The 15,728-nt window shown below is 31.7% G+C and overlaps 1 protein-coding gene across 1 annotated transcript in view; it reads right to left on the reverse strand.

Moving 5' to 3' along the window:
* LOC145294025 (enteropeptidase-like) overlaps window positions 1-15,728 on the reverse strand; it is a 212,099-nt gene that overhangs the window by 97,104 nt on the left and 99,267 nt on the right. Inside the window, exons 11-12 of the mRNA XM_080140992.1 lie at window positions 14,118-14,432; window positions 6,596-6,706 (exon numbers count right to left, since the gene is read on the reverse strand). Of these exons, the coding sequence (XP_079997118.1) occupies window positions 6,596-6,706; window positions 14,118-14,432 (426 nt within the window). The remainder of the gene's footprint in view (window positions 1-6,595; window positions 6,707-14,117; window positions 14,433-15,728) is intronic.

Raw genomic sequence — 15,728 nt, forward strand, 5'->3', positions numbered from 1 at the left:
TCACCGCAGAAAATAGTTAACCACAACCCAAGTCTAGCTCAACCAAACTGCAATTATAGCGACCCAAATATCTGCCCACTGGAGAATGACTGTGTACACTCAGACGTCATATATTCATGTACAGTAACAGAACTTCCGTCTAACTCGACAGCAAATAACTTGACAGCCCAAGCCCATAGAACTAGGTATACCAACGAGGATCCACATAACCCAACAAATAATAGCACACATACCGAACAACTGATCACACAACCGATAGGTATAAGCGCTGCAGAGCCGGAACATAAAAACTCAACTTATCCCCAGATAAATGAAGAATCTTTAAATACACCACACACAAACCCTAAAATACACACCTACATAGGTTTATCCCCCTTCCCAATAAAGGCCAGAATTGCGAACCATTTACACTCATTCTCTAGAGAGACCCCTAAAACAAAAACTACCCTATCTAACCTAGTAAGAAATTTAAAAGAAAACAAAATAAACTTCGTATTAAAATGGAAAATATTCAGAAAACCCAAATCTTACAGCCCAGGCTCTAAATACTACCTACTATGTAACGTAGAGGCGATCGAAATTATAGCGGCACCTAATAAATTAAACATCCTCAATTCAAAACCAGAGATAATTTGCAGTTGCAGGCACAAGAGGAAATTCATGTACGCAAATACAAATAACCCCATTGAAAATGCACCACCGGACAGGAACTAACATTTAGCACTTCTAGCACTAACCATGAATAAAACGTAACACTCTCCCTCGCTGACCCTTTTGCCCCTAGCAAAGGGCTAACAGCTAACACCCCAAATTAAAAATTTTTTTCCCTCCACTGCAATCGCATTTGTTATCTGCTGAGATCGCCACAAAAACTTTAACTTATTAATACGCACACTCTCTGAATATATAACGATTATATAACGTTAATAAAATAAACAACCTTGAATCACCTGCTTCCTGGCAAGATCTTACTAACGATATAACTACTGTATTCATAGCTTCTCAGACAATTATTCCTAACCAAACCTCACCCCGCAAAATCTTACACTTAACACCACCTATTAAACTGCAACCAAACTAGCAATTAACACCAGTTGCACCAAGAATTTGTCCTAATCAATTTAAAGCCAAAGCTTAATGAAAAATATCTCAGAAATATCCACGCCATGCCTCAAACCCAAAAACCAAAAATAAGAACCCTTAAGTACCATCCCGCACTTGCAACCCCCCCACAAATCGAACTAATTTTAAAATATAAACTCTTGCAATTAAAATAATACTAACCCTTTCAATGCAGAAATATTTATATTTAAATATTTAAATTTAACGAAAAAATATTGTACGATAAGGAATTCCGACCCTCGCTCCCCCAATATATACCCTCGCACCCCGGTTACCCACACAGACACACTCCCATCTCCCATCTATGCCTCACGAGTGTCAGCTAAGGTCGATCCAACCACTCTCACACGCCAGCTTAGAGCATCATCTCTATGTCCTCCCGCACACCTATTCTTGTTGCCACTTTCACTAGAATTGAAAACAGATGAACGTGCCCAGTTCTAGATGAACCAAAACCGATTTTGCCATGAAGCAAAAGAGGAATAAAGACTACATTTCACCAGCACATCTAAGCAACACCAACGGAACAATATAACAGAAAATTTACAAGACAAACACAAACTTTTAATAGACAGAGGTAAATTCGCTTTCCTCAAGAACAATAAGACTATTCAAGGAAGCGACATTCAGGAAGAAACCTATCCCTCGTTTTTAAAAACGAAAATGAATGTATTCCGCTGTTTAGGTCTCGCTTATTCATAAATAACATAGATCGCTGGCCATGTAATCGAGTAATTCAGAACTTTAATCTGGACTTTTGCAGCCATTTACCCCCCCCCCAAGGATATTGTTCTTCGAAATCTTTTGTTTTGCCGGATAATCCCATATATATATATATATATATATATATATATATATATATATATATATATCTGTGTGTGTGTGTCTGTGTGTGTGTATGTGCATATATATATGTGTGTGTGTGTGTGTGTGTGTGTATGAATGGGTACATATATACTATTCTAATCCTCTGTACCGCTTTCTCGTGTGCATGCACCCTAGTTATCCAACTCTACCCCCATTTAACGAAACTTTATTTTTTATTTTTCATTTTATTTTTTTACTTTTTCTTTTTCTTTTTTTTAGTTTTCGTTATTTTCAGTTCACCCCTCATCCTTTATCTCTTAATTGTATTTCATGTGTTATTTTGATCTTGCTTTTGTCTGTACCCCGTAATTTTATTCACCTTTTAGTAATTATTATTATTATTATTATTATTATTATTATTATTATTATTATTATTATTATTATTATTATCGCCGTCATTGCTATTATTATCGTTATTATTATCATTATTATCATTGTCATTATCATCATCGGTATTATTGTTATTATTGTTATTGGTAATATTATTATTATTGGCTCACATGGAGCTTTCACACAAGTCAACAAACGATCTGATTGGAAACCTGTAGTGTTCTCTGGAAGTTGAGTGACAACAAGTCTCCCCAGCTCTCTCCACCTCCTTCGATAGCATTTGCAAATGAATTTGCATCATCGCAACAGCCTCTTACGATTGATTTCTCGCTGGTAGTGGTCATTGATTTATACTGGAATTTGAGTGGCACTCAGCCTCCCCAAGGTCCCGGTTCTCTTTGCGCCTGTCCAGCCGAGGTCTGACTAGCGCTCTCTCCTCGGTCTTTCAGTCCTTCTTGACCCTTCTCGGCTCTTTGGTATCACTTTTTTATTGGAGGGAACGGTGATGAAACAATGGGGGGATGCATGATGGGAGTGTAGAACTTGTAGATATGCAGCTTCGGTGTTCTTCATTCCCTGTAACGCTTATTATTATTATTATTATTATTATTATTATTATTATTATTATTATTATTATTATTATTGTTGTTGTTGTTAATAGTCCATTTCTCCCTATTACTCCACCGCGCCAATCATCTACATTCAAAAATCTATTTTGTCCTGTTAGACACATCCAAAGGCATTGCTACCCTATCTTTCTACCCCTGCCTTATACCCGATCCCCCTCCCTGTATATATATAATAACAAAGAAAACTTAGAAATATTGCCATATATTACCTAACATATACCGTACTCTGAAATCCAGTATTATAGCCTACAACTACCCTTCCCAAAATTATACACTACTTTATAGTGCTAATTGTCGTCTCGGCTGCATATGCCAAAAATGCCCTTCCATAGATAATAGACACCTTACACACCGTTAAAATAGAATCACCGCCCATCCACGCTATACCCCCACTTTAACCCTAAAACATATACTCCATATATTTAAGATTATGATAAACACTCTATACACCTTTTACATCATACTATATATAATACGCCCCTCCTTTATTTAGAATTCGATAAAGCTCTCCCAGCATCATCTATAATTTTATTTGATCTATTTCGTTCCTAACGAATCCCACACTAGACGCCGCATCTCTACTATGTTACCTAGCATTTTCTCTACTCTTCTGATGAGAAGCATTAGGCTTCGAAATGCCTTAGCATAAAGAGTCCCTTCTATCCCCCAACTAATAGTTTGTATTCCCTTATTGAATAAATGAACCAATCTATATCCACCAATATATAGTTTTGTGACTTCATTTCCCATTCCTATTGTTCTCCTATATACACTTGTGCCCGATATTATTCATACCCCTCGGATCTTTGAGATTTCTATAAGATTATTGCTCAAACCAGAAGGTAGACAATATTAAAGGGATTTCAAACAATAAATCAAGCATAAGCATTTAATTTAAACTGAACAAATAAATAAATTATGCAAGTTTGAAACATTATACAAAGAAAAACAATAATGGCACTAGTTCAAAATTATTCATACCTCTCTTACTAATAGTCAATAGCATGCCCTTTATTCTTAATAACTGCCTGTAACCGTTTTGGATATTTATCAACAAGGTTTTTACAAGCATCAACACTGATTTTTGACCATTCTTCAATGCAGTAGTTCTCCAAATCCCTCAAATTTCTAGGTTTCCGCTTTTTAACCTCAGTTTTCAATATGTGCCAGAGGTTTTCGATAGGGTTCAGGTCGGGACTCTGGCTAGGCCATTCCAAAACATTGATTTGATTATCCTCAAACCATTTCTTGACTATTTTGGCAGTATGTTTTGGATGATTATCCTGTTGAAGGACCCAGTTTGGTCCTAAATGGAGCTTCTCCGCATCCTGTCTAATGTTTTTCTGGAGTATCTCCAAATATTGCTCCTTCTTCATGGTTCCATCTATCTTGGCCAAACTACCTGGACCACTAGCCGAAAAGGAGCCCCAAAACATTAGGCTACCACCATCATGTTTCACCGTGGGTATGGTGTTCTTTGGGTTGTAAGCTTCTTCTTTCTTCCTCCAAACGTAAGAAGCATCCATATGGCCAAACAATTCAATTTTTGTTTCGTGAGTCCACAAAATACTTGAGAAAACGGACTCTGGAGAATTCACATGGTTCCTAGTAAACTTTAGACGTGCTGCAAGGTGTTTTCCGGTGTGCAATGGAGTCCTTCTTGGTCTTCTTCCTTTCAGACCATTTTCATGCAGAGTCCTTTGCAATGTTTGCCTTGATATTTTTATGCCAGAAGACTCCAGATTTTCTAAAATGTCCTTAGTAGTGGTGGTTGGATTTGCATTAACACTTCTTACAATATTCCTGGTGGCTCTAGCAGACAGTTTCCTTTTCCTTCCTCTACCAATCAAGTTGTTTGTTGTGTGGTGGCTCTGGAATCTTTTGATGATGCTCTGTACTGTTGCTGTAGGGACCTCAAATTACTTGGAAATTGACTTTTAACCTAAACCATCCTTATGTGAATTCGCAATTTTAGTCCTAAGATCATTACTAAGCTCTTTTTTCTTCCCCATTCTAATAATTTTTATTCTTTTATTGGTTTTCAGTTGATATCATTTTAATTTCTGAAAAATGCAAAAAACGAAATGAAATTAATCACAGGTTGTATAAAAGCATTCAAAATAAGAATCAAACGGGAAACAAACAGTCAGAAACTCGATTAATACTGAAAAAATAAGGGGGTATGATTATTTTTGAACATTGCAGATTTTATAAATAGCTGTATATTTCTTTTATTACAAGTATCCCGAGATTTTAAAATGACGAAAATGATCAGAAGAGGTTTATTAAGAATATGTATCAATATGGACGTAAACAATAAATTCTAACAAAGTTACACCTAATAAAATCAATTTTCAAGGGGGGGTATGAATAATATCGGGCACAACTGTATATATATATATATATATATATATATATATATATATATATATATATATGTGTGTGTGTGTGTGTGTGTGTGTACTAGCAGGGAGGCCTGACGTTGCCCGGGATTGAGTTAAGATCAACGAATGTTTCACTCTCCCATTTTTATTGTCATCAAAATCGGTGAAATCGCCAATTTTTCAATCATATCGATTAATTGCCTGCTCTAGTTGGGGACCCACCGCGATGAACCGGGAGTAGGCTTCACATGTCTCATCGCAATGACTTAGTCCACAATGCATTCAAATGTAGAGAACCTACTGTTGATTTTATAAAATTATTTTTATATCATGGCTTGAATTAAAGCTTAAAATAAGTTTCATGATTCACTTGTGCTCTAGACAGAAACATTAATTTCGGACGCATCTGTCGTATCAAAGAACATACTATCGATTTTATATGCCGGGTTTTTTTTCTGCTTGTGCGGTAATAAAACTTCTCAAATACATTTGTGATGTGATGCAAGGAACAGAAGTAATAACTCAACTCATATTATTAGACGCTAACTTTAATCAAAATCGCCCGTTTCTTCTTTCATTAGATTTTTCTATTATCGATAATCGATCTTTATCGAAGACATTTTGATACAAAACCTATCTAATAGCACTGCCAGGCACATGAAATACATTTATGCGAAATTAAAAAAAAAATCGTCCCAGCCATTTAGGCGCACATAAGGAACGAACTCACACACAGACAAAATTTCTTATATATATATATATATATATATATATGTGTGTGTGTGTGTGTGTGTGTGCATTTGGAAAAACAATGGATTAGTTAGATTATACACTGATATCTTTCGTTTTATGGGAACAATTGAAACTTAGCCCCCAGGGCTAAACACAACAAGTTTGTCTTTACTTTTTCATGTCTCTTAATAATGCAAAATATAGCCTTTCTATTTGTAATTTAACGTCTAAGAGAACCTGTGATAAAAATGTTGTCACTGTTTCACAAGATCTTTGTAAGCCATGAACCACTTTATCCAAACAAAACAGTATTCAGGACCGAGTTATTTTCGACCCTTTCATTAATTCAGAAAGTAAAAAGTAATAACTTTTCTTCCAAACGTTCATCTGTTGTTTCCCTTACAACTGAATTGTTATTTCATTTTCTGTATAAATTTCTTAAATATGCAAATGCAAGCTACACGTGAGATTTTGATTGCAAATTTTTTGTTGATTTGTAACGTTTCTGAAATGTACAATGTAAGTACTTACGACAATTCATTTCATCGCTTTTATCCAAGCAGTCAATTTGCCGGTTGCATATATTTGTCTTTTTAATGCACTGGCTATTCTGTGCACAGGAAACTTCATCTTCTTCACAAGCTGAAATTCATATAAAAAGGACAAAATTAAAAAAACTACCGTGAAAAATGACGCTCAAATAGATAGATACGCAATCTAAGATGGTAGTGGATTCCGGACCTGATCAGCAGCCGATTATATATCTCAAATTTGAGTAGACTGCTAATCTTCAATTCATATATATATATATATATATATATATATATATATATATATATATATATATATATATATATATATATATATATATATATATATATATGTGTGTGTGTGTGTGTGTGTGTGTGTATGTATGTATATATATATGTATATGTGTGTATATATATATGTCACAAAAAACATCATCATCACTGCAAACATTAATTAATGAGAAACGAATTCCACTCCTATTCAGTCGCTCTTTATTAGTTAAAAATCATTTAAACGATTTTCTCTCCAAAAATTAAAAAAAAACATGGCTCTCTTTACAATTTTAAATGGGCTATTTTATTTTATGATTAAAAAAGTAATGTTGCGAGAAAACGAAGTTTTTTAAATTATAGTTCCTTTTTAAATTAAAAATCAATGTGCAAGTATGTTTACATCTTTTCCTTTATAATTTATATAAAATTATTCAGAAGAAAATGTATTGTGCGTTGAATTTTCATTGACAAAATCTAAATTTTTTAAATCAATCCCTTTTAGCTTTAAAATGCTAAAAACGAATTCGCTAAAAATTGTTTTAAATTCGTCGTTAATTGTTTTATTTTATTATTCTTTTAATCTTATTTATAATAAATCAACTACTGTGGGATTTCCTCGCGTTCTGCTAGTTATAACAACTATTATAAGAGTACACTTTATGTGTTTATGTAACTATTCCTATATAGATGACCTCATCTAACTATTAGTGTTGATTAGTTTCATGCTTTGGTAATTGTCTGTTTCATTAGTTTCATGCTTTATTTTATTTTTGTACTAATACTTGATTTGTTTTAGATTTACTTTTTTAATTTATGATAGTTATGTATTGAAAAATTTTAATTCACACGTGCTGATATGACTTGCTTTTTATTTTTTCATCAGAAAACAGTTCAATACATTAAGAAATATTTTAGATAAAAGTACCATTTCTATCTCGCAAAATTCTGTTACAATACCATTACTCGTTAAAATAAACTACCTTTTTTCTTTTCAAAGGGACACAATCCAAACTTTTTCACAGCCAATTTTTCCGTCAGTTTGGTATAGTCAACAAATAAGTCGTAATTATTCCCACTAAACAATTTGTCTTTTCCATACGGCTTTTAAAAATAAATATATTATATATATATAATTATATTATTTACGTTGCCTAATATATATATTTGTATTATAAAATTAATTTTATAATTTAACTTTTAGTTATATTCTTTTCGTACGCTTGTCCAACATCCGTGTTAGTTTATTAAAATATAAAAACGGGGATTTTTTTTTACAAAATAGCTGGAATTGACTGTTTCTCAGCTTCTATTTTTTTCCTGCATTCGCAGATAAAATGACTGAAAATGTAAGCATAGGTGATTTAACCAGGCTCTGTTTACCAACACTATATATATATATATATATATATATATATATATATATATATATATATATATATATATATATATATATATATATATATATATATATTATTCGACAGGCCACTCTGAACCATTCGACACTATAGAAAAAAACTATATATAGCGTCGAATAGTTCAGGGTCGCCTGTAAAAGTCTCATTGACTGAAACAGATAGCCGTTTGTAAGGACCAAATGTAAGTGTTTATCTTCGAATAAATAATAATAAAAAAATATTTTGCTCTGGTTATCGGGCACTATCTTATAACCTCATTGAATTCATTAGTTTCTACTTTTGAACATTTCAAGCCTGGATATATATATATATATATATATATATATATATATATATATATATATATATATATATATATCCAGGCTTGGATATATATATATATATATATATATATATAAATATATATATATATATATATATATATATATATACCCAGGCTTGAAATGTTCAAAAGTAGAAACTAATGAATATATATATATATATATATATATATATATATATATATATATATATATATATATATATATATATATATATATATATATATATCCAGGCTTGGATATATATATATATATATATATATATATATATATATATATATATATATATATATATATCCAGGCTTGAAATGTTCAAAAGTAGAAACTAATGAATTCAAGGAGGTTATAAGATAGTGCCCGATAACCAGAGCAAAATATTGTTTTTTTTTTTAATTATTTCTCGGGTTTCGAATCCTTAGCTCGGATGTGTCTAACTGATGAGCCCAAATGAGGGCGAAACTCGAGTCTTGGACTTCCGGTTCTTTGACTGTCATGGCTCTTGTGGGCTGCGACGTTGTTTGGCTGTGGAATTTATCATATACAATCCCTCACATTCTGAAAATCATATATATATATATATATATATATATATATATATATATATATATATATATATATATATATATATATATGTCGAAACCTACCAAATGTTTCACTAACTTTATTAATTCTGTTTTTGGATATCTTTTTCAAAATTCGCATCATCAGTCACAAAATCGCTGAAGTATGTTAAAAGAACATACTGTTTTTCAATATTTATAAGCTCCTTGGAGTGTGCCACAAGGGATCGAAACAAATGGAGGAAAATGTGTTTTCTGAAGACGAGAGAATTTAAAAGCAACGGCCTTTGGACGTCATTTGTGCAAATTTTAAAACAAAGCATCAGCAAAATTCACCAAACAGTAATCCACCAAACAATGATTGTGTGTGTCATTATGACAAGGTACGAAGCAAAACTGGGTTAGCTGGATACTCGAGGCGACATTTTGAACCAACAAACAAATGCATATATACCATATGCGAGAAAGTGTGCAAGACATCTGTTGGATTGAAAGCAAACATGTGATTTTACAGAACTTAGGAAATGTTGAAATCACTTGCTGAACTCTTATTCACGTTTTCGATGAGAGAATACAGCATATATATATATATATATATATATATATATATATATATATATATATATATATAATTATTTACTAGTGGCTCATTACTTAACAATGTCCAAAGGTCACTTGAGGAGAACGGTTAATGAGTGTCATCCCTTTTTATAAAGATGGAATCGTTGGAAGACAAGTGTAGCTTAATCGCCATATATATTTTATAACTTACTATATATATATATATATATATATATATATATATATATATATATATATATATATATATATATATAGTAATTTATAAAATATATATGGCGATTAAGATACACTGAATATTCTGCGTTTCATCCACTCTAGGATTCTTCAGGCCTGAAAAATCCTAGAGTGGATGAAACACGAAATATTCAGTCTAGCTTAATCGCCACATATATTTTATAACTTACTAACTAACTCTACCTAGGTATTGAGCACTGTTGAAGTAAATACTTAAAGTTCACGCATAAATTTATACTTTCGTATATTAATTTATGTGAGCAAATGTAGTAGTTATATATATATATATATATATATATATATGTATATATATATATATATATATATATATTACATGCGCGCGCGTGTGTGTATCTCTCTCTCTATATATATATACATAGTTGTTCTAGGAAATCTACAAATTACAGTTTCGTTAAAGAGGGGATACTTGTAGATCCCCCTGCTTTTTTTCTAAACCGTTTATGTTATGACAATAAAACTTGTCACGCACATAGAGACTTCCTATTATAATTAATATAGCATAAAATCCGTTGCTGACACTAATATAATATACTTTTACCGTCTCATCAATTGTACCCAGAAAAATCTGTATTTTTATGTGTATAAAATATTTTATGTGTTCAAAAATATTTAAGGCTTTTGACACGATGCATTACAGGGATGTAAGTATTGAAACAAGAAACAACAAAATTAAAAACAAAAAAAAAACAAACATCGACTGACGTCAGAATTTTTATGATGTGATTATGATTCTGGTGTCAACGCAAATTTGTTTGTCCTCTATTTGACATGCTGTTTCATAGCTACTTAATTACTTTGTTTTCAATCAATAATATAAGCATTTTATATAAGCATTTCGTAATGCACATTTTAGGAAACGTCATTGAATTTAATGGTATTTTTTTTGTGTTTTCAAAAGTTATCCAGAAAAAGTACAAGTTAACATTCATAAGTTATAACAGTGTTAAAAGAATAGTTTTTTTCTTAAATCTTTAGTTATCATTTAAGTCTCATTTGCTGTTTATGTCGAAATTTATAGAGGAATACACATAGATATACGCATAGACACAAACATATATATATATATATATATATATATATATATATATATATATATATATATATATATATATATATATATATATAGTATGATCCAAAATTATCTTATACATTTGCAAGTAAAACAAAAAAATTAAATAGTTAAATAAAGAAAATATATTTTTTTTCATTTTTTAAATGTAATGGAATGCAATTTTATTTTAATTAGATCAAAATTTATTTATATCTGTATTATCTGGCAGCTCGGCATTGCCCGGTCGTGCTTAAACATGGTATTTTAATTTATGCAGATTGCGTATGTATTATAAATCAATTTTCCATTGATTATTATATATTGCGATGAATCGTTTGCCCGGTGAACTAATTCGCAATAAATAAATAAATGAATAAAATAAAATTAAATAAAATACAATTAAAATAAAATAATAATGATAATATCGTTGATCACATTTGTTTGCAATATCACGTCATGTGTTTGTTTACAATATCAAGTCAGCTGATATTTAGGCTTCACAATGAATACCCTGGAAAAGTCCCTTCTGATTAATGTTTAGTTTTAAAACATACAAACGAAGAAATGATTTGCGACGATTTTAAATGGTGCAGCTTCTTTTTACAATAATTATAACTAATCAATAAGAAAAAATTAAAATAAAATAGTGAGGTACACTTAGGCTTAAGCAGAGGATCATTCGATCGGTGGTCGAATGACTACTACTAATTTTTTTTTTTTTTTTAAGAAATGATTTACTGAAATTTTATTATCTCCCATAGCCGGTGTAACGAAAAATATTCCCCTATATATACTAAGATATTAAGAGTAAATAATTTTGCAGAGCAATTTATTAATATAAATATAAATGTTTTTTCCGTTGGGAGGGAATTAATGTGGTGAAATGTTATACAGTAATGATTATCCTTTATTTTATTTCGAATGTTGATTAATTTATCTTATTTAATTAGTGTTGCAATTTTACCTGTAATAGAAGGGTGTGGTTAAAAAGAAAAGTTAAAAAATAATTCAAATTTTTTAACCATTTAGTTGTATTTCGGATATAACGATTAGAATCTCTAATGTAAGGGAGATAACTCTAACGAAAAGCTAGTTTTCTAACTTGTTTTGTCGTTTTAATAGAACGAATTTATTTAATTTAATCATGTAATAAATTAATAATGGTCCTTTTTGATGCTAGTTAATTAAATAATAAATATTTTAAAAATATTATAAGAACAGGAATTAATATGAATACGTAATTTCTATAGGAACACTTATTTACGAGATGAATAAATATGTATATAGTTTCGTATGTTACATGAGTAATTTTAGTTCCGTAAATACAGTTAAGAACTTTTAGATTGGCTAATGAATCTAATTAAATGTAAGGTATTTTTTTATTATTATTAATATTTTGTGAATAGCATCTAGAGTTTATGAATAACTTCTTGAAATTATGATGTTTGTATATTTTTGAGATGAGGATTGATAATTATTTTTTGTATTATATGAATTGTTCGAACTATTGTTCTCATCTTAGTTGATTTTCCACAACGTTTCGGCCGATGTAACCTTCAGAAGACGGTTGGAGGTTACATCAGCCGAAGCGTTGTGAAAAAAAAGATCCAACTAAGATGAGAACAATAGTAAAAAAAATTCAAATAATATAAAATATTTATCACTCTTCTTGCTTTTAATCCTGAACTTAAACACGAAATCTTTAGAGTTATAGCTGAGATCTGATTAATCTAATATAACGTTAAAAAATAACGTCTCCTTGTCGACATTGACTTTAGTTGTTTTCTTTTTGGAAGGGTGTCTATGTACTCTATAAGTAATATTTTTTTATTGTTATGATTATGCAAACTTTAAAAATGTATATTATCAACATTTTCCTTCACTGTGTCCTTTTTATTCCACCAAAAAAAAAACTAAAAATAAAAAAAAAACAAAAAACATCTCTCCAACTATTTTTTGCGAGGAACATATATCTGCCTCTAATGGCTGGTTTGGTGAACTTGTACCATTCAACAAAACGTGTGTAAGATATACTACATAAAGATATGAATAAAATAGCGCGAAATAAATACATCTTCTGGTTTTGGAATGAGAACCAACTATAAATATCTTAACGTTTATGTTGCAGCCCAGGTTTCTGGAAACAGTCAGCTTATTATTGCCATGAAAGTTCTTCACTGCTAGAACAAATGCCTTCGACGCTTCTAGTTCCACTTCGTTCATTAAGTTTTTGAACTCTGGATCTCTGATAAACTGCCAGATCTGATCCCTTTTCGGCATAATCACCAAGAACTATCGGATATGAATACACCTTGTCATTAAAATAATCATTTCCAATCAAATGACGACAGAAATGTTGCATCCCTCTGCCTGTTCTACAAGTACTTTAACGGTGAATGCTCTGACGAACTGCAAGCACTTGTTCCCCCTCGACGTAAATACCCCCGACAAGCAGCTAAATCCCACCCTTTCACAGTAGAGATCCCTAGATGTAAGAGAACCTTCTACTCCGCTAAGTTTCTTCCCCAGAACAGCTAGACTTCGGAATTCCCTTCCGGGTCCCTGCTTCCCAAACTGTACTGACATGCAGAAGTTCAAGTGCAACGTTAAACGACATCTTGCTGCCCAACTCCCCCCTGATGCCTATGTTCCTGATAGTATCCCCCTATAACAAAGTGGCAATGTGCCTTGTTTGAGGCGAAAATGTAATAAAAAAACAAACAAGCAAAAAACCCCAATTATTCAACATGGAATTTTATCCCCACCGACTTCTAAAATGCTGCTCACATGTGTACATGGGAACAAAAACATTTAAAAAAAAACATATAGTCATAGCTCAGAAATTTGACCCGACTGAGCACAACCAATGTGATTTTTGTAACAATGTAAAGTATACGAAGATATAATTACAACGTGTTAACTACGTTAGAAAAAGAATAATATATTTATGTCATAACATCATAGTATTATATGAAGATTAACGATCCATTTCAGAGGTTTCTGAGACAATGGGATTTAACAAACTACGTCATCATCAGCGAAAATCGATAAGTCATAGTTTACTTACCTATTGGAGGACAAACCCCTGGTTTCAAAACAATGTCATCCAATTTAAATTGGCTGTTATATCGACCTTGGACATTGAACATCAACTGCACAATCCCAGCCGAAACAAAGAATTGTCCATTTGCCCAAGGCGTTTCCTTTTCGGAAAAGATGGTCTTCCATACTAAGGCACTTTTCATAGTTTTGGTATATATCACGAACACTTGAACCCGGGCATGTGCGCTTCCGCTGTAGGTAAAGTGGACACAAGAATCGTTGATCCGCTGTATCTGTGAGGTCAAGTTCGAAGAGTATCCAAATAAACGGATGCTATAATCTTAAGAAAAGAATCAAATAAAAGTGTTAATTTTATGAATGTGTTATGAATACTTTTATCGTACCTTTTTCTTTAAATGCATCGATTCAAAAGTTTTACGCAAGTGCATTACGATATCTCTATCATATTCAAGAGTTGATTAATGCGTTTCATGTGATCGGATAATCCAGCAGGCGTCAAAGTAAAGTCTTAACATAAATCATATTTATTATTTGATATTGTTATAACTCAACTAAAAGGTTATACTAATTTTTTTATGCGCAAAATCTTTTGTGTTGATACGGTTCGGTTTTAAATGTGGATAAGTTTATTTTCATGCTCTCTCTCCCCCCTCTCTCTCCACACACACACACACACACACACACACACACACACACACACACACACACACACACACACACACACACACACACACACACACACACACACAAATATACGGATAACATGAACTAAAAAACAATATCTTTTCAAAAGCACTCAATAGGTGAGTAAAGCTTTTATATATAAATATGTGAGTTTAGCTTTGAAAAAAAAACAAAACATCATGAAGAACCTACTCCCCGATGGGGCTAATATATATATATATATGTATATATATATATATATATATATATATATATATATATATATATATATATATATATATATATATATATATAACAACGAAACAGGTCTGTATGTCGATGACTAAAATATATTTTATAAAGCTCCCCTCTTCGGTAGAGCACTCTCGTAAATTATCTTACTCGCTACTTAATTTAGCTGAAATAATGCGAAGCTCGCGATTTGTTTACAAACAAACGTTTGAGCCCTCTACGAGTAGCGGACGGATGTTTATTTAAATAGACGTTCGGACAGTTTAATTTCGGCCACCGATTCCGTAGTCAGGGGGTAGGACTGCCGACTGTCATCACGACGGTTCTAGGTTCGATCCTCGGCTTGGGAGAGGTGTTAGTCTAGCGGCACTGATGAGTTGTGAAACAACGAAACAGGTCTGTATGTCGATGACTAAAATATATTTTATATATATATATATATATATATATATACACCATAAATATATGAATAAAGTACTAATAATAGTAGGTGGTGATACGTAGTAAAATGGATTAATTCTAATCGTATAAATACAACACTGAAAAAATATATCCATTTTGAATTTGGAGACAGGAACGAATCTCTTCGGTAAGGAAGCCATATTTTTATAACATGAATAGATTAACCAAATTAATCATGAGCAGGTAACTAGATCCAATATCGGGAACATTTTTTGTTCTTGTGACTAAGGAAAGTGAT

The sequence above is a fragment of the Euprymna scolopes genome, chromosome 15 (assembly GCF_053919585.1).
Source record: "Euprymna scolopes isolate OS-2025 chromosome 15, ASM5391958v1, whole genome shotgun sequence".
Classification (NCBI taxonomy): Eukaryota; Metazoa; Mollusca; class Cephalopoda; order Sepiida; family Sepiolidae; genus Euprymna; species Euprymna scolopes.